The 20,077-nt window shown below is 38.6% G+C and overlaps 2 protein-coding genes across 5 annotated transcripts in view; one reads left to right on the top strand and one right to left on the bottom strand.

The window, feature by feature from the left end:
- nbas (NBAS subunit of NRZ tethering complex) overlaps positions 1-12,020 on the bottom strand; it is a gene marked incomplete at its 5' end in the record, with an annotated part of 182,930 nt that extends 170,910 nt beyond the window's left edge. For all 4 annotated transcript variants that reach the window (XR_014271223.1, XR_014271224.1, XM_082505113.1 and 1 more), the window contains 6 exons: positions 5,954-5,997; positions 7,003-7,050; positions 7,685-7,762; positions 10,202-10,238; positions 11,464-11,515; positions 11,928-12,020. Coding sequence is in view for 2 of the 4 variants with exons in the window: in XM_082505113.1 (XP_082361239.1) it covers positions 5,954-5,997; positions 7,003-7,050; positions 7,685-7,762; positions 10,202-10,238; positions 11,464-11,515; positions 11,928-12,020 (352 nt within the window). The remainder of the gene's footprint in view (positions 1-5,953; positions 5,998-7,002; positions 7,051-7,684; positions 7,763-10,201; positions 10,239-11,463; positions 11,516-11,927) is intronic.
- Positions 12,021-12,143: 123 nt separating this feature from the next.
- Positions 12,144-19,393, top strand: ddx1 (DEAD (Asp-Glu-Ala-Asp) box helicase 1; the record flags this gene model as incomplete). The annotated part of the gene is made up of 26 exons (XM_082505115.1): positions 12,144-12,330; positions 12,452-12,503; positions 12,602-12,665; positions 12,751-12,780; positions 12,908-13,004; positions 13,156-13,203; positions 13,315-13,398; positions 13,518-13,601; positions 13,719-13,795; positions 13,889-13,961; positions 14,067-14,143; positions 14,230-14,344; positions 14,491-14,629; positions 14,828-14,888; positions 15,047-15,145; positions 15,271-15,360; positions 15,478-15,666; positions 15,865-15,916; positions 16,096-16,242; positions 16,385-16,476; positions 16,885-16,957; positions 17,081-17,153; positions 18,063-18,105; positions 18,190-18,285; positions 18,579-18,699; positions 18,890-19,393. The coding sequence occupies 26 exons, from the start codon at positions 12,144-12,146 to the stop codon at positions 19,018-19,020; spliced, it is 2,394 nt and encodes a 797-aa protein (XP_082361241.1). The 3' UTR covers positions 19,021-19,393.
- Positions 19,394-20,077: the final 684 nt, after the last annotated feature.

The raw sequence follows: 20,077 nt of genomic DNA, 5'->3' as shown, positions 1-20,077 counted from the left end.
GATTCATTAAAATCCTGAATCGATTTTTTAATATAAATTTATTTTGTCCGAAATGCCAGAATCTCTGGTGACATCTCACAAAATTTCAAGAACCACCAAACAGTAAATGAGAGCAGGTACAGGGATTCTGCACATAGACTTAAACACACAGCGCGACCCGCAGATCAGAATCAGTTAGATGTCGCCTTTCTCACAGTCGGGGCTGAAAGCTGACAGCTCGCTGATCCGGGTCCGCGCTTTGTGTTCACGCCCTTTATGCGCTGATTCTAAAGCTGTTAGTTTGATCTCTCTCCAAACAATATTGACCGAATCAGCAGCAAAAGAAGATCCAAACGCTTCACATAAACATCGTCATGAATTCACTCTTTTACTGTTTTGCTTCCATTGCGATGCGCAGCTCTCTCTCTCTCCCTCTCTCCCTCCCCTCTCTCCCCCCCCCTCTCTCTCGAACAGTTTCGCTTTCTTCATTATTCGCTTGCTTGTTACACAAGTCTACTGTTGCTTACAGCGCTGTCGGCCGCTGTTTTTTCCCCTTTTACATTCTTCCGAAAAGAAAACCTCATTTCTGCTGTTCAATACTGAACAAATTGAAACTTTTTAAAATTATTCAAAATGCAAAATGCTTAGCCATGTCTCTAATAAAACCGCTGTAACGTCAGAGGTAATGTTGATTAATTAATGGTTTTCTTTCGTTTTTGATGTACTGCAGAATATTTTTATAAAATCCCAGGCCAGGAAAATCACCTACATGTTTTTCTGTGTTTTATCTTCAGCTACTTTGACACAAAGGCATCTGCTGTGATGCTCACACCTTGGATAAAGTCTTGAGAGTGTCAGCTTCCTTTTTATAGATACAAAAATATGTAAATGTCCTGATCTGAATTATATCTCTGACTGTCAAAATTTCCCAGATTTAAATCGAATCGAATCGAATTAAATCGAATCGTGGATCGAATCGATTCGGGACCTTGTGAATCGGAATTGAATCGATTCTAGAAATCAGTGACGATACCCAGCCCTACTTGCAGATGCATTTATCAGAACTCAACTCTTATGAATTATGCATGCAGGTGAGAGACAACTCCGCTGTAACAGAAGCAGGCAATGAGGACGAGTTGAAGAGGGGGTTGGGGACTGGACTGGCAGAGTGATACACAGGTGTAGACGCATTGAAACGAACACACAAAAACGACTGCACAAGAAAAAGAAAAGGCGGTAAAGCACACACCACACACACACACACACACTTATCCATTAAACGCAAATGCCATTAAAGGCAGGATCACAGTGAAATCCATTAGGACAAATCTCCGTGAAATGAAATGAAGTAAAAGAAAAATGGAGGGAAAAAAGCGATGAAATGAATTGAAAAAAAGAGTAGGGAGGCTAAGGTTTACACAGGCCCAGGGGCTACTGTTATCCACACTTTGAACCATTAACGGCCCACAATGACAACTAGCCGGAACAGAACAAATATAGACACAATGCAGACTGAGAAGGTGCGGCAGAGATGACAAAAACAAAAATAAAACATGAAAAACTAATGAAAAAAAAATATGGGCACAAAACTGGAATTCAAAACATGTTGTGATTTGTTTGCCATTTTAAACACAGCTATAGGTCCAAATAAATAAATAAATCACTGGCCATTTTGTTAGGTATACCTGTTGAACTGCTTGTTAATGTAAATATCTCATAAACCATAAATCACATGGTAGCAACTAGGGCTGTGCGATATGACCAAAATCTCATATCCCGATATAAGAATTCTATCGTCTCGATAACGATATAAATCACAAAAATGTAACATTTTCTGTAAATTCTGTAAATTCGACTGCGCGTCGTGTACCTGGAGTCGAGTGTTTTAACTGATGCATGAAACGACACATTTTTAGACATAAGTTGTAACGGCCACCGTTTTCTTTGTGAGTATTTATTACACAGCGTGCTGCGGGGAAAAGCTTGTTTTAAGTTTGAGTCTAAGGTTTATTTTTTAGCACCTGTCGGCTCTTTTTTTACTTCTCATCCGTAAATAATCTGCTCTTTCACGTGATTCAGTTTATTTTGAAAAGTCTCAACAGGAACTTGAGCTTTATTGTGAAAGGTTTATGTGGAACATAAACAAGCGGACACGCGATGCTGTTACCGTCGTTGTTGCTAACCAAAACACATAAAAACAGGCGCTTGTCCGTCAGTAGTGTGGTTATATTAAATATAAGAGAAAGAGAGAACTTTAAGAAATGAATATAGCCACTACGGTGACCATCAAAACGATGAAAAAATATTGCCGTAAACAGTTTATTTTGCGACACCACGAAACAAACGATAGCATAAAATGAAACGATAGACGTTTTTATATCGTCATCCGATATATATCGTTACATCGAACAGCCCTAGTTGCAAATTAATGCATTGAGGAACGTTAACATGGTAAAGAGACCTGCTGAAGTTTAAACCAAACATCAGAATGGGGAGGAAAGGCGATTTAAGTGACTCTGAATGTGGCTTAGTTGTTGGTGCCAGATTGGCTGGTCTTAGTATTTCACAAATTGCTTATCTACTTGAATTTTCCTGCATACATCCACATTGGAATGGTAGGGTCAGAAATTGACGTAAACAACGTGAAAGCATGGATCTATCTCACTTTATGTCAACTGTTCAGGCTGGTGGTGGTGATTCTTGGCACACTTTGGTCCCCCGTCATTTAAATGCTGCAGCATATCCAAGCATTATTCCTGACCATCCCTTTATGACCACACTCTACTACTTCTGATGTCTGTTGTCACAAAGCTCAAATGCCCTCCACAGTCACCAGAGCTCATCCCAATAGAGCTCCTTTGGGATGAACACAACAGGTATGTGCAGCCCACCAATCTGCAGCAACTGTGTGATTGCTATCATGTCAATATGGACCAAAGTCTCTGAGGAATGTTTTCATGCACCTTGTTGTTCTGAAGGAAAAAGGGGGTCCAACCAATTACCAGCAAGCTGTACCTAACAAAGTGAAAGAAGAGTGTATACACTCATGACCAATGCCTTCTTGTTTGTAATGCCTAGAAATATCAGAAACATAAAGGACGGCAAAGGGAATCTGGCAGCGACACTTCTCATATTTGAATTGACGCCAGTATTGTCAATTTATTGTTCAGACACTTTTAGAAGCCATAGTAACCATCCCATTATATTGCCTGTTATTCTAACAGACCTGCCTGGATTTACCCCCTCCTGACAGCTTCTGTCAGAAAGAGAACCTGGTTTAAGACGAGGGTGTTTGATTGGCTTGAGCGCAATTCTACTGCAGTTGCAACAGGCACTGAAAGGTTTGTGATCAGCATGAGCAGTGGGAACAGCAGTGGGTTCCCAGGGGAAACATGCCAGCATTGCAGCAAATGTAGACTAAATCCATCTTTTATGTATGAAATTGAACTGCAAGCAGATGGGCTACAGCAGCCACTCCTTTCAGCTACAGACAGAAAACTGAGGCTGAATGCAACAAAGAGCTGAGGCAGTTCTGAAGGCAAAAAGCGGGTACTAGCAAGGTGGACCTGTTGAAGTGTTCGCTGAGTGGACCTACAGGTCTTATATATGTAAGCATTTTATAAACCAAGTTCGATTTCACAGTCTTAAAGTGCACTCTCTTCACAGGGAGACTATATAGTGCCCTGTCCAAAATAGGAGAAGTAGATCATGAGTCTGGGCCAGGGATGGCTGAACTTTCAGAGTAAAATGCTTAGATATAGCGCCTTAAAATGTAGTATTATTCAGTAGCTTATCAGATCAAAATTATTACACTTATGTAGGAAACGGTGTTGAGTAAGGTAATTTATGAACCAAGTGGTCCATTAGTGCTGGGGGGTGGATTATATCTGGATTTGTTACATAACCACTGTAGGCTTAAATAAACAAAAACAACAAAAAATAAACAAACCATAAATATAAAACATCTAAATCTGTCCAACTGCATTAGAAGACACTTCAGCATTATATGTTTTAAACGTCTGAGCTCACAGAAAGTTGGGGCTTACCTATGTTCAGATACGGCAATAAAACTAACACAGCACACAATTTCATCGTCTAATTAAGAATAACTGTTTTTATCTGTCACAACAAGGCTGCGTTTAATGAGCGATCATGTAGACACCGAGGTGATTATCCCGGATGCTGTTCACGTGTCTTTCACACAGTCTCACACACACTCCAAGCTCAGAGCAGACGTTAAGAAGCACAACAAATATTGTGCATAACATAATGTTCAATTTACATACAGTGAATTTAGAACTACAGCTTAAGAGTCAACCTCAATCACAGAGTGGACTTTTGATAGCTGCAGATGGAAAGATGCCACACGAAGCAGCTCCGATTCCTTTGTTTCCCAGCTTTCATTCACAGCAGATTCATAACAGCGGTTTACTCTGCAGTGATCCACAGACGCCAGTGAATCGACACCGTTCAACGTCATCACAGTACTCTAATTTATGCATCTAGAAAATCTGACAATATGCCCTGAAGGATTGTGTGGGATCATTTGTAGAAACAAGTCTCCAAATTAAGGACTGCTGATCCAAATACATAATTTCTTCTAATTATTCAGGGGATGTAAATCAGCTTTAATACCTACAGCGTTTACAGTTATTGCTTTTAACATCAATTTGATTTTATGAGGTTTTGTATACACATGCTACAGTTCTAAATAAATAAAAACACTGTAAATACACAATGCTTATTATTTAGCTACACTGGTTGTATTCTACTAGTGTAATGCCTGCTGTCAGAGGCATACTGACATCAGAGGTGGATGCCACAGTAGCTATTTGGTGGATTCCTAATCCTAAAACAGTATAGCTAGGATATTTAATATGTCCAGTAACTTAATGTGAAACCAACAGTATGTTCAGGGTCATTGGGAGGCTGGAGCGTATCCCAGCTATCATGGGGTGGCAGACTGGACAGGTTGTCAGTCAGCTGCAAGGCTTGTGATGTGTATACCATTTCTAATACACAATCGGAATCCTGAGTATTTGTGCAATAACAATTCTTGCAATTTTGCCTTTCTACAAGACTAGAGTGTATTTTAACACAAACAAAGTGCAGACTTTCAGCTTTAACTGAAGGAGGATTACTAAAGTATTGCATTAACTGAATTACAGCCAGCAGTTTGATGTCCAGGTGAGGCCTGTTCCCTTGTTATGCTATGAAATATTAAGCAAATAAAAAGTCTGGAGTTGATTCAAGATTTTTTATGCTTTGCTCAGATTCAGGCAAATGCGTTCACTTATTAAACTTGTATTTCATAGCTGTTCAACTCTCAACATGAGGTCCAATGGGATGTTGATGCAAATTAAGGATGCCATTATTAAGCTGAAAACACAAAATAAACCTACATTATTAAAAACTAGCACCAAAAGGGCTCATAAACCACAAAAGAACCAAAGCAGATGTTCACCAATTCTTTCCTTCTGGCATTTATTATGACCAAGAGATAAAAAAAATTAAGAAAAGAAGAGATAGGAGAGTGTTGATGGTGCATAGTTTATCCACCAGAGACCTTAAAAATGTTTTCTATTTCTGAGTTAGTCACCTGCGCTCAGACTAACAGAACAATAAATACAAAATTAAACAACAATAAAGCAACGAAAGGTTGGATTTTTGGGTTCTAGACTTTAAGGCATTAACACAGTAAAATTGCAATCTTTTCTATTCATATACGTGTAACTAGAGTAGTTCATTACATGGTATATGAAAACACACACACAAACCAGATATCTCTTAAATAAACTCAAAGCATCTGACATACCACATAAAGGAGTACAAGGGCACACACACTGTACTCTACAACATTAACCCCCACATTTATAAAACAAATGGAGTGCTTAGTGAAGTAAGTTATGGCGATTTAATCGTCATTTACCAGGAACAAGAATGTGACTGATAATACACAGGGACAAGGTCTTACCCTGGCACTTCCCAATGAGTGAGCCAAAGTCATCTCTCACAGACCTGAGGAGGAAACGTGCACACACAGAAAAAAAAAAAAGTAAGGAGAGGTGGTATTGCACAGTGAGACATTGATACACTTCTTATACGAACTGGTATAAGTTGGGTTATAACAGCCACTGACGGCCTGCCAACTAAAGTAGCTCAATAGATCAAGCAGACAAGTGGGGGTAGGCAGTGTTTCGACAGACTCTTAAAGGAGCTCAGGGGATAAGGCCTTGAGCTGACTTAACACCCACTCACACAACTCAATTCATGCCATGAAGCGCAGCTATAAAACGTTGTGATTAAACAACGTTATGAGTAGCCCACACTATCAAGCAGAGGCAAAAGCGAAGAGACCTGACTGCTCTTGATCATAAAAGGTCAACTACATTTAAATTTGAGCATACTGAGAAACAGAAACATTCAGCTTTTTCATATTGCTCCATGTATGAAACCGCCTTCCAGTTACACAAAGGGTCACGTGGAGCAAACGCTTTACAATGAGTGTACGATTAGTCTCCAGAGAGTAAGGCATCCTAATATATCTAGTTCACGGCTATAGATTTTCATTTTGAAATTTTGCTCATTTTAAAGCACTACATTATGTCAGTGAAGCACACTGCTGACTGAGTGCATTTTTTCTGCGCACAGGGAAATTGGATTTATGTCAGGAAATAATTACAAGCACTGAAAAAGAACACACAGATATTCATGCGTGTGTATGTTTTGATCGCTTTCCTTATACACCCACAAATGAAAAGGGAAGCATTGGTGTTTCCATTGTTAGCTTGAATTTTTTCAGATGGGTGCTACGAAAGTACACTAAACTGATTCAAATATTTTCCTGTGATGGATTACACTCTGTACTGATGCTCGAAACACAGTTTTCATCTTTTAAATGCAAGCTGACATTGGACTTCTTTGTTAAAGCGAGATGTGATAAATCACCCCCTTAATTAAGACTATCACTCACACACACACAAACACACAGCCTCAAAGAGAGAGACAGAGTTCAGTAATTACCTAATTTCCACACACTGATCTTGAACCACTGCCAACAGTTTGCCATTGCTGTGGAGTAAAACAAGAGAATGGGTCAGGAATCACTGAAAAAAAAAAAAATTAAAGAGAACAGAAGAAAAGCAGAAGAGCAAAGAAAGAAAGACATAAATAGATGGTATTGTCTATAATATAAATCAAAATTAGATGAAGACCCTCAAGAGTGAAAAGATTATGTGTGGGATATTGTGTGTGTGTGTGTGTGTGTGGGGGGGGGGGGGGGGGGGGAGGGAGGGGTTGAATGATAAAGATGGGAATAAATGTCCAGGTTGGACTGCTGAAAGAGAGAAGGAACAGTAATAATCGGGAGCATTAAGCGTAGCAAAAAGAGTTTCAGAGGAAATGAAATGAGAGAGAAAAGATATAGGGGCAGACGGAAATCAGCCACATCAAACTAATGGACATCTGCAGCATCTTTGACCACGCTTCTCACTGTCTCGGATGGTGGAATCGATAGTCAATTAAAAACTGCCTTTCTACTTGGTTTGTCTGTTGTAATGAGTGCAATTAAATGATTGGCTGAGGGGATAGGCAAGGGGAGAGAGAGAAAGACTTAGTGTGTGTCAGCAACAAAGTAGCTCACATTCAGGCATTGATTACAGAGACGGAGCATGTCTGTAAGTGAGCGTGTGTGTTTTTGTTGCACCTTGCAAGCACCAGCTGCCAGTTGATCTGCTTGTTTGCCAGGCGGACAAGACCGAGAGGCAGGGACGAGCTTGAGGGGCTGGGAAACACAAGGTCAAATAAACGAGAAGAAAAAACAAATTATAACAGGTTAACCATTAATCAGTAGGTACATTAACAGAGTACTTTACCTAAAAGGTCTAGTGCATACAAATTATATTACAAGTGATTTTATATAGGTTTTATATAATTTGTTGGATGTAACTACATTATGTTATTTTATTAAAATCAAGTCAACTCAAATCAAAGTCACTCATTTTAAAAATGAGTGACTTTGATTTGCTGATTTTGATTTCCTTTCCAAGAACTATAACTGTCAGGATATTCATCGATCAATTTTCTTCTCTACCAAAACAAAGGCAGGTGCAACAGATTTACTGTATACAATAAAACAAATGTCAGTTACGTGCATCCATTATGTTAATAACGTCAGACAATAACACCATATCAATGTCTTTCTCTTTTTCACTCAACTCCACAACTTTCCTGCTTTGATATGTTGCTCATACTGAGGCTGCTGGATTATGGTTGGCTTGGAGCTCTGGACAGCTTTAGCTTTACCTACTTTGCCTTTGTTAAAGTCTTTAAAATGTTCATATTCAGCTGGATGAGAGTGATTTAAATTATATATTATGAACATTTTCATAATCGTCCTGGCCACAGTTTACTTTGTCTTCACTCACAGTGAGGAGCTTTCTTGATAATGCTACAGTTTTAAACTGGTCCTTTGTATAGACACAACAACGGTTCATCCCTTTAGTTAGGAGCCTTTTTATGCTTGAATGACTCAAAGGTCAGCGTTAAGTGACTTAACAAATGCAAAAAGATCACTATGAAATCAAACAGGTACAATGACTGGAAAGAAAATTTTGTATTGTGGGTGGGTATTGGGGGGGGGTTCATTCATAATTTATATAGATTTTTTTTTCCTGTCTGTACAGCCTCGTTTTTGAATACAGTAGTTAGCAACATTAGCCACAGCACGTATGTTTTCTACAATATTTAAACACAAATATAAATGTGTGTAAACGTGTTTTCGGCTGAACACGTTCCCCCATTCAACAAATGCAAATAGCACAGCATGTGGACAACAGCCTCATTCTATCCAATACAATTGCTAATACGTTCTCATCCACAGAAAGAGAAGGGGAACTGGGACATAAACATGGCTGGAGGAGTTCTTAAATATTTAATAAGGTTATTGATGTTGCCAGCAAACCACCCGCTGAGAGGATAAGCAGGCCTTGGTGCTAGAGAATTACAGAATCTACCGCAGGAAAAATCGTTGCGTGTGTTAGTGTTATATATCGGGAGAGTGTGAGAAGAATATTTTCAGACTGATGTAACATTTACCTACAAAACATGTGGGTCAATATGAAGCTACTTTTGGCTGCTCTCTTTTCACAACAGTGGGTAAATTAGTTGGCCAAGTTGTGGGCCAAATTTGAGTCTTTCCCAGACTGATTCTGGACCCCAGGCCTTATGTTTGACACCCCTGACCTAAGCCAATGACTGACTTGTGTTATGGGTTGCAGTAAGCTGTCATCTTAGTTAGCAATATAATGTACTATAGCACTATAAATATATATTCAAGATACACGTCTAAAAGGAAAAAAAAAAAAAGCATTTTTATTGCCTTTTACAATTAAACATTTAAGACGGTAGACGGTATAGCATATATGCATGGGCAGCATTTTTTCAGAGGGACATACTGATTAAAACAGTATGCAAAAAGTCCACATTTTGAACATCTCATTTGAAACATGATGTACATTGTAACAAATTCTGATAAATTTGATATTTTTTTTAAAGACATAGCAGACAAGAAAGGGGCCTTATTTCAAATACCAAGAACTTTCTGTTTGAAATGTTTTGACTTTATGTCAATATAATGTTAACGGCTGTATCGTCATTTAGCTTTACTATGTTATTATTAATTATTTAAAAATCACAATAATTAATAATATAATTTATTTTTCACCTATAATAAAACTAAAATTATGATATTTTTTAATCTGCATTGCCAAGTTACATCTGTTGATCTACAATGTCTCAAAGTAAAAGAGTTGACACTATTCCTTTTACAGTTCAGTAACACTGTTAGTGCTGCTGCTTATTGCGTCACTTAAAAAACAGCAATGAAGCGTGTTAATTTTTAGCGCATTTAATACTCAAATATTTTTACCAAGACAGAAAACAAAATCAGAATAAAGTTCTTGTCACTATGTACATCACATTACTAAAAGTCTTCCCGACACAAGATTTTCATAGTCAAAGCCAAAGAAAAACAATCACATTACTTCATCCATAAGGTTTGGGATTGTTATGAAATATGTAATGCGTATCTGTAAAAATCGGATTAATATTAAGCACTAGGAGTCACAGCTTTATGCAGCATGTTTGTTGTTTACACTGGTGAAATAACAGCAAGTCATGCCTGGAGCAGACAGCAATCCTTTTTAAAATAATAATGGCTTACCTGTACCACAAATAGTGAAGGATCAAGCGGAAAGGGCCTGTAAGAAATGTATGACAGGTAGTTATTAATAAATGTCTGATCACGTACAGTTTAGTTTTTTCTCTTTGTTTCATTGTTACTGATTTTACTTGCTTGTTGTTTTTTTAAACACACTTCTGGTGCAAACTATTGAGATCCTAGCACACGTGGCAATATGTTATCAGCCTTAAGATTTAATGCTATCATATGCTCATATGCATATGGACTCTGGGCCACAAGCACAGACTCAGCTTTACTTCACTCACATCCAAACTGAAGCAAGCGGTTTTCCTCTTTTATAAGGAGGCAACGCTAAAGGGACATGGCGCAAACAGAATGATGTTAAAAATGATGCCTTATCAATAAAATTTTGATGTTTATTAAACAGGGTTTTCTTAAGAATAGTGTTGTAGGCTAGAATTTTATTCTTTTTTATAGTATTCTGTTATTCCACCTTGACTACAATTGCAGAAATGTTCCTGGCTTGTTTATTAGATTTTTTATTGACTATTTGGACCAATTTGGAGATTCAGATTACCATGGAGATTGTTTTTCTGGTGGGAGGAATCCTGAAAATCCTGGGGAAAAACTGATGTAAACATCAGAGAACTCCACACACAATCCTCAGTTGCACAGCTTGAAGTAACAGCTGAGATCTGGACAACACTAGCCTCAGTCTCAGAGATTAAGCCAAACAGGATCAATGTTTCTGGAAGCATTTACATTAGAATATGAAGAGAAACTGTCATCTATAACAGACTCTAGCATCATGTTGTGATATGATAAAATATGATATGATCTATCACATGATATGATCATTTTTGAATGAGGAAAATAGACTTTCACAGATTTTGTTTAATTTGCAGTGTCAATAAATCACCACACCTGTTTTCCATTTTCCTAATGAAATATGAAAATAGATGAACTCAAGATGAACTCATGAATCAAGACTTTTGCACAGTACTGGATGCTGGATGGACTTTAATATCTCAGTAAGAAGATTGTATGCCTTCCAGCCTCTATGATCTCCATACTGTATTCTGGTGTCATAAATAAAAGAACATCAAGCAAAATACATATAAAGATTGGCGTGGTGGACTGTTGGTAAGTTTATTGATCATTTTAGAATAGCTACAATCAATGTGAGGATGTAACTGCTTCGGGCAAGTGCTGTATAGCTGTATATATGCAACATATGCATGCATGCATATTATCACACCATGGCAACGAAAATCAGAACTTACCTGTCACAGCTTTTGCAATTAGAGAGGTGCTGTACTCCTTGTTGCCTCGCAACTGCAATGTAAAATAGTAACAGATGAGCTGCGATTGCCATATTTTGATATTGTTTTTCCAATTTCATTCTGGAGTTTTAATGAAACCTAGTGATAGGTCGTTTCTCTGACAGAGCAGATTTTTGATTTTAGATCATTATAAAAGCTGCAGGTAAATGAAAGGTATGCAGGACACTAGTGCTAAATGAGCACTTGCTGCTCTGCTGTGTGATGTATGACGTGCGACGGAAAGGTGAAACTTTGTTTATCAAGACAACCAACTGCAACTTATCATGTATTTGTGCTACGTGGCTCTGGGCGGCTGACCCCACGAAACTCAAGGCGGTTGTCTTTCGCTGGTCATTTCTACAGATAGCTGCTCACCACAAGAGCTACGCCGTGAATAAAAAACCGCAAAAGTGAAAGCTACCAACCTGAGTGTCCGTCTCTGGAGGCCATTCAGTAATAACCAGTAAATCGTATAAAATGTTTTCTTCTTCGCCCTTAATTAAGCTTTCTTCGGCCATGTTTACAGCTGTCAGAAATCTACGGCGACAAGCAGGGACAAATTATAAAGAAACGCGTTTGTAATTGAACTGTTGCTAACCGTCTATAAAAGCGGTTTTGTGATTTTATTTGGCTTATTATAAATGTTAATATTAGCTTTTGTATCTCAAGTCCACAAGCGACATTTTTTCTCAACCCCCCGCTTTGTTTTTACGAACTTGTTCACTATCCGGAACTATTTTTTCTTGGCTGTTGAGGGGGAGCATTTGCTGACCGGCACATCCGGTTGCGTTGCACTTGTACTAGCAGCAGCAATGGCAGCGTTTGGTGGTGAGATTTTTACATTCCTACTTAATTTTGACGTTACGGTTTTAAATTGCTTACACATCAACTGTCGTTTTGAAGCTACGTAAGCCCACTCAACCATTTAATATGTGTTTTTATGTAACAGAAATGGGGGTAATGCCTGAAATCGCGCAGGCTGTGGAAGAGATGGACTGGCTGTGAGTCCAGCTACAAATTTGCAAAATCATGCATGCTGTTGTATGCTTACATTTTAATATTTGATATCAAACTGACTAAATGTATAATCGGTTTTCAGGTTGCCTACTGACATCCAGGCGGAGTCCATCCCCCTCATCCTTGGTGGAGGAGATGTGCTCATGGTAAGCTTGGTTCTCTGGACACATTTGGCTCACAGATATTTGCACTCTGCTGCGAGGCTGACATCTGACTTTTCTGTCTTCTAAGGCTGCGGAAACTGGCAGTGGCAAAACAGGAGTAAGTACTTAACAGCGACACAAACTTGGGAGAAATGCCTTCTTTTTTTTCTTCTTTGTATGTCTACACTGTATATATTTATTTTCACACTTACTGAGTCATGACAGTTTCCCATTGTCCTCCTCAGGCCTTCAGTATCCCTGTGATCCAGATTGTGTACGAGACCTTGAAGGATCAGCAGGAGGGCAAAAAGGGCAGAGCCTCTATTAAAACTGGAGGAGCCAGTGAGAATATTTAATCAGTTATTTGGTTTCAGGCTTCATGATTCATATCCCATCTTAAATGTGTGCATATAAATTAAGACTTTTAATGTTGGGTAGACAGTATAGAGTGTTCTGCAGGTGTTTGACCTGCTCTTCTTTTGTTTTGTCTCAGTTTTCAACAGCTGGCAGATGAATCCTTATGATCGCAGTACAGCCTTCGGTAAGAACAGATCATAAACATGCAATGTTTATGTAAATGTCACTTTCCAGCTTTTTGTTTTGATTTTTTAAACAACATCTGCTCATTGCCTTTTAATGTTTTTCTTCTTAGCAATTGGGTCAGATGGACTGTGCTGCCAGAGCAGGGAGTTCAAAGAGTGGCATGGCTGTCGCTCCACTAAAGGTGTCACCAAAGGTGTGTGATGTACACAAGTGCTTACGGAGTGATCAGAGAATCAAATAATCGTATGATGGATCAAGAAACATAAAAGTGTAAATTATTATCAGTCCTTATATGTTTGTTTTTCTGTTTAGGGAAGTACTGCTATGAGGTGACCTGCCATGACCAGGGCCTGTGCCGGGTGGGTTGGTCTACCAGTCAGGCGGCTCTGGACCTGGGTATTCTTTTCTACCATCTACAGTATTAATGCAGCAGAAAATGCTCCACTTTAAACAATTTATTTCACCAGGGCACTACTGTAATTTAACACCAGACTCTTTTGTTTTTCTTTCTAGGAACTGATAAATATGGGTTTGGTTTTGGTGGGACTGGAAAGAAATCCAACAACAAGCAGTTTGACAGCTATGGGGAGGTAACAGATAATGAAAGATCATATTATTTACACGTTTAAAGAAATTTGGGAATGATTTTTTTAAATGGGTTCTCTTTGCTGTTTTTTTTTTAGGAGTTTACCATGCATGACACTATTGGATGCTACCTGGATCTAGAAAAGAGCCAAATTTCATTCTCTAAAAATGGTATGGTCCCAGTTTTTCTATTATAAAAAATAAATAACCTATTCAAAGTTGTTAGAAATAGAGAAATAACTCATAATTGGTTTATGTTGTGTTTTTTTTCATCAGGTAACGACCTGGGTGTGGCTTTTGAAATCCCTCAAAATCTGAAGAATCAAGCTTTCTTTGCTTCCTGTGTGCTCAAGGTATCGACGGATATGACAACACAGTGATGGCAGAGAACATATAAAACTGATGCCTGACTGACACCATCATCTTTTCTGTTTTACAGAATGCAGAGCTAAAGTTTAACTTTGGAGGAGAAGACTTTAAACACCCCCCTAAGAGTGGATTTGTTGCCCTGGACCAGGCACCAGAGGGTCATGCTGTCAAATCTTCTCAGACAGGTGTGTGCTTTCAACCTCATTTCAGGCACTTAAGACAAGATTGTTCCTTTTACGGTATATGCCTTCTTTCACTCACTGGTGTTAAAACAAGGTACATTTTCAAATTTGAGTATGCCAAGTACAATATTTCTTCTGTGATTGTGCAGGCAGTGCCAACGTGAGTCAGGTGAAAACATCCTCAAATTCACCCAAAGCCCTGATCATTGAGCCGTCTAAAGAACTGGCTGAACAAACCCTCAACAATGTCACGCAGTTTAAGAAATATGTGGATAATCCCAAACTCAGGTATGACACCATGGAGGTGGTATCGACACTGAGTGACACAAACTGAAAAAAACCTCGACTTAAAAAAAGAAATAAAAATGCATTTGTAGTAACAATCCAGATTATTCTGTCATCCCTTTAAAAACATCATTTGCCTGCGTTTTTACACCACCAGATGGAGCCGTGCTATTTTGGTAATTTGTCAGTCTGTCATTGCAGGGAGCTGCTGGTGATTGGTGGTGTGGCTGCCAAAGACCAGCTGGCTGCTCTGGAACAGGGGGTATGTGACACGTACAGTTACGCCTACTCCCATCCCCAAAAAAACAAAAAACGTTGACTTACCGGTAGTTTTAATTACTGTAAATCAAATTGTTGAAATATGTTTTTTAATTGGATGCCATTTTTCCTCTTTTTTTCCTGGTGTCATCTTATAATTAGATTGACATTGTGGTGGGAACACCTGGTAGATTGGATGACCTCATTTCCACTGGGAAACTGAGTTTGTCCGAAGTCCGCTTTCTGGTGCTGGATGAGTGTGTATGTGAATTCTTTTTGTTTTTTTTATAGATTACACATATGTTTTGTTTTGGGGTTTTTTATGGTTGATATATATAATATAGCATAAAATCCCTTAACTATTTTGTGTCTTTTGTGTATCTCAGGATGGCCTCCTGTCAGCAGGTTATACAGACTTCATCAACAGGATCCATAATCAAATCCCCCAGGTCACCTCTGATGGCAAGAGACTGCAGGTAATGCTGAGCATAAATTACATGTGTGAAATTAAACCTGTGTACTATGATAGATGTTGTAGTAGAAGGATGTTTGCTGGCATTAGTAGTTTAGGTGACAATCTCTTTATTTTCCAGGTCATTGTATGCTCAGCGACACTGCATTCATTCGATGTGAAGAAGTTATCCGAGCGCATCATGCACTTTCCCACCTGGGTGGATCTGAAGGGGGAGGACTCTGTTCCGGAGACTGTCCACCACGTAGTGGTGCCCGTCAATCCGAAGAGCGACCATCTGTGGGAGCGCCTCGGCAAGAACCACATCCGGGTGAGTTCCTCGTGCTCGGGGAAGGAAACCGAATAAACAGAAAAGTACTGAAACATCAAGTTAAGCAATTCGGCTGTGTTTCAGACTTGGGTGGAGGAATAATCACCTTTTTATTCTACACTATGTATGTTGTTATCATGTCTTTGTCTTAGTTTAGAGTTGTGGTGATTTAGCTGTTTCCTCTGTTTCTCTGGGTAGACTGATGAAGTTCATTCAAATGATAACACCAGACCAGGAGTCAATACTGCAGGTAGGTGCAGTTGAGCAGCACAGTTCAGACCGCTCATCTTCATCACCCTGATAGAAAGTGTAAAATATCATTATTGTCCATTCACTCCAGTCAGTATACACATCACATAAACAACACAGATAACACTTACCTTAATATGAACTTCAGTAAAGGTGTGTGTGTGTCTTTTTGTGAGTCAGAAATGTGGTCAGAGGCCATCAAAATCCTGAAGGGCGAGTACACAGTGAGAGCCATTAAAGAACACAAAATGGACCAGGCTATAATCTTCTGTCGTACCAAAATTGACTGTGACAACATGGAGCAGTACTTGATTCAGCAAGGAGGAGGTAGGCTGTGTTGGAACAATTTAGATGTTTTTGTTTGAGCCACTACAGAAGTTTAGAAAGTGAAAAAAGACACAGTTAAATATGAATACTTGGTCTTTTTCCCCCAGTTACAAATGGCTGAGTTCATGTGTGTCTTCTTCAGGTCCAAATAGCAAAGGTCACCAGTTGTCCTGTGTTTGCCTCCATGGCGATCGTAAGCCTAATGAGCGGAAAAATAACCTGGAGCGCTTCAAGGTAAAATAACAAAAAAAGCTAAACAAAGCAAAAATCATAACCTGCTTATGCTGTTTAACCTCCTAAGACCCGAACTCTTCCACGGCATGCATTTTTTATTTCTCTTTGATATTTGGGCATATTGGGGCCCAATGAATGTAAAAACAAAGAATTACCAGATTTTTTGTTTTACCTTATTTTGGTTTTTAAGAAAAATAAGAGCCACATATGAGGATATTCGTTTAAAAGTTTGATAGAACAGTAGCAGTATAATGTCCTCGTAAGTGGATATCAGGCTCTTGTAGAGCAAAATTGATTATTTTGGTCTAAATAACCCAAAAGGTGATGTCCACATATGTGGACGTCAGGTCCTAGGAGGTTAACAAAGTGCAACCAGTCAGTGTTTTTGAGGATTGTTTGTGTTCTCAGAGAAAAGAAGTGAGGCTGTTGATCTGCACTGATGTAGCTGCCAGAGGAATTGACATCCACGGAGTTCCTTATGGTATATGGATGTTTGCTAGAAAATTATATTACTTTACAAATAAAAATTATATATTCAGTGAACATTACAGAAGAGTTGCTATATATTTCTTTATATATTTATGTTAATGGTTTCTTCCTCCAGTGATTAACGTGACTCTGCCAGATGAGAAGCAGAACTATGTCCATCGTATCGGCAGAGTGGGAAGAGCTGAAAGGTACCTACTGAATTTATTTTGTTATAACTTAACTTATTTATTCATTTTAATATTCATAAGTTTGTGTGAAAGATTATGTTGTATTGGTTAAATATATGTATAAATGTATTTATTATTTACTTGCTGTTAATCAGGAAATTCAAACTGCAGTTCCACCAGTAAAAATCTTCCATAATTCAGGCCAATTACAGTCTAGATTTTAAAGGGCAAAACAAACATGCATTTAATTCAACTCAATCCAGTTTTATTGGCATTACACCAGTTCATCATTTATGTAACGCCAAATCACAACAACAGCCACCTCAAGTTGCTTTATATTCTAAGGTAAAACCCTACAATATTATAACGAAAGAAAGGAACCCCAAGAATCAGATGATCGCCTTTGACCAAGCACTTGGCAACAGTGGGAAGGAAAAACTCCTTTTTAACAGGAAGAAACCTCCATAGAAGGACAGTCATCCCTGTATGTACTACAATAGCTGAAAGAAGGGGAAAAAAAACAAGGTTAGAATTTATCATTCTAGCAAGTCGCCACTTTGAAAACAAAAAGACAGAGTTCTTGTTTAAACAACGATAAACGTAGGATACTATCACTCTAGTCGGCTGCCCCTTATGAAGGTGAAAGCATTAACGAAATGGAACGCAGTTCCTAAATAAGTAGGAGTAATCAGCCAAAGTCAATCTGGAAGTAGATGACAAAGGCAAAGTCATCTACTTCCTTTCTTTCTTCTTCCTTTTGTCATCTTCTTCTCTTCCATCTGTTCCTTTTAAAGGTCACAAGAGCAGATCATCTGCATCATCATTGCCACCTCAAACTTTCACATGGCGTGCCTGAGTGACGACAAACAATAAATTATAATGTAATCTCTACGTAGCATTGATGTTGTGTAATTTCTTTTCGACTTACAGAATGGGATTGGCTATCTCCTTAGTTGCTATGGAGAAAGAGAAGGTAAGGTGGAGTATAGGTGTCTGTTTAGTCCATATAAGTTTGAATTTTGTATGTGATTTTAAGTACACTTTTCTACCTGTGCAGGTGTGGTACCATGTTTGCCCAAACCGAGGCAGAGGTTGCTACAACACACGACTGAAGGAGGATGGAGGATGCACCATCTGGTATAATGAAAAAGAGGTGAATAAAGATGCACACAAAACTAGTCTGGTTGATACAGCAGCTCCAATTTACTGTTTGAAATACAAACATGTGTGATACAGCAGTTCTTTTGAAAGGACTGTATAAGCAGCACATGCATTCATAATCACTCTTAGGTTTGGGGTGTGCCAGGTTAATAATCCAATACATTCACCTTTAAAACCAGTTGGGAAGTAAAGTTACACACAACATACTTTCACTCACACATCCTCATCATGCACTTTAAACTCTGCTTGTGTCATTTCTTTTTCCCCTTTTTCCTCTGATCACAGCTCCTTTCAGAAATCGAGGAACATTTAAAGTGCACCATCACCCAGTGTGAGCCAGACATCAAAGTACCCGTGGATGAGTTTGATGGAAAGGTGACCTATGGGCAGCGCAGAGCGATGGGAGGTATGTGTGACAAAAAGGAAGGATAACATGTCTGCACAAGACTACGGGAATGGTTGCATATGCACATTAAAGTATATCTGTTGTTTGGAAGGATTATAATGAGCATTAAAGCATCATGAGGCAGGTTGTAGTATTTATTATGTCTGCTCGTGTGTTGAGCTTGACCAGGAAACCTGTCGTCTTTGTCTAGGTGGTAACTACAAGGGTCACGTAGATGTTCTGGCCCCAACCGTCCAGGAGCTGGCAAGCCTGGAGAGAGAAGCCCAAACATCCTTTCTTCACCTGGGTTATCTACCCAACCAGCTATTCAGAGCCTTCTGAACCTAACTCCAGCTAGCAGAATAGCACTACATGCCAATCATATACAATGGGGAAACAAAAACAAAACTGATTTTTAATTTACATGAGTTATAAACGAAAAGGTGTCGGGATTTCCAGAATTTCAGCATTGAATGGCAAAGGACTATTTTTTGTTTTGCATTTAGCGCCAAGGCCTGTTGAGACGGCTGGCACAATGATTTCGACGTCACTTCCTGCTACACTTGAATTGAAAACCGTATATACTGTATACTTAATTCTGATTGGTTGGTTTGGTTTATATGGCTGAGTGAATCATTTAAGACATTTATATAGTAAAACTTCACTGAAAGTGACTTTGTTTTCTTTTCTCCATTAAACGTTAGTGGCGTTCTCAGCTTGGATTTGGTTTCTTACATTTAATCATCAGCAAAGAAAGACAAACCTGTATTTGTTATAAGCTTTTCTGTGCATTTAGTTTGTGTTTGTGTCCAGTGATTTCAGTTTGAAGAAATTTTTAAGAAGCAGTGGGGACATGTTTGGAAAGAGAAACATGCAGTAGATTAAATAAAAGGTACCTATGTTATTATTAAAAAAAATAACTCTGGTTTGAGAAGTCATATTTTAAATTTGGCAATCACAAGGTGTCCATTACCCTAAAGCATACTTATAATAAAAGAATGAAGGCCATTCTGCTTAAATACAGTGTGAGAGGTGATACAGAGGCTAATAACTCATAAGAAAGGGGTTTAATGAGGTCGTGAAAGAGAAAATAGAAAGTAGCCATTTCCTCACAGCCATTCATTTAATGAGATTGCTTTTTTTCTGCCCACATTACCTGCAGCCCACTGGAAGAATGCACTAAAAGACATTTCTGCATTGGTACTTAGAAAAAGGGGAAAAATAATTTTTAAGATTGAATTTTTAAATTTACGATAATGTTTTTTCTGAGTTATTCATCCCAGGAGTTCAAATATTTATTTATTTCCACCTGAGCCTTTAAAAGTGAAGCATTCCTTGAATGAAATAATGCTCTTTTCTGAGTTTTCACTCAGAGTTTTACCACCTTTCCCCAGTCCCT

This window comes from Aulonocara stuartgranti (assembly GCF_965226115.1).
Source record: "Aulonocara stuartgranti genome assembly, chromosome: 15".
Taxonomy (NCBI): domain Eukaryota; kingdom Metazoa; phylum Chordata; class Actinopteri; order Cichliformes; family Cichlidae; genus Aulonocara; species Aulonocara stuartgranti.
This window is presented reverse-complemented; position numbering and strand designations above follow the sequence as displayed.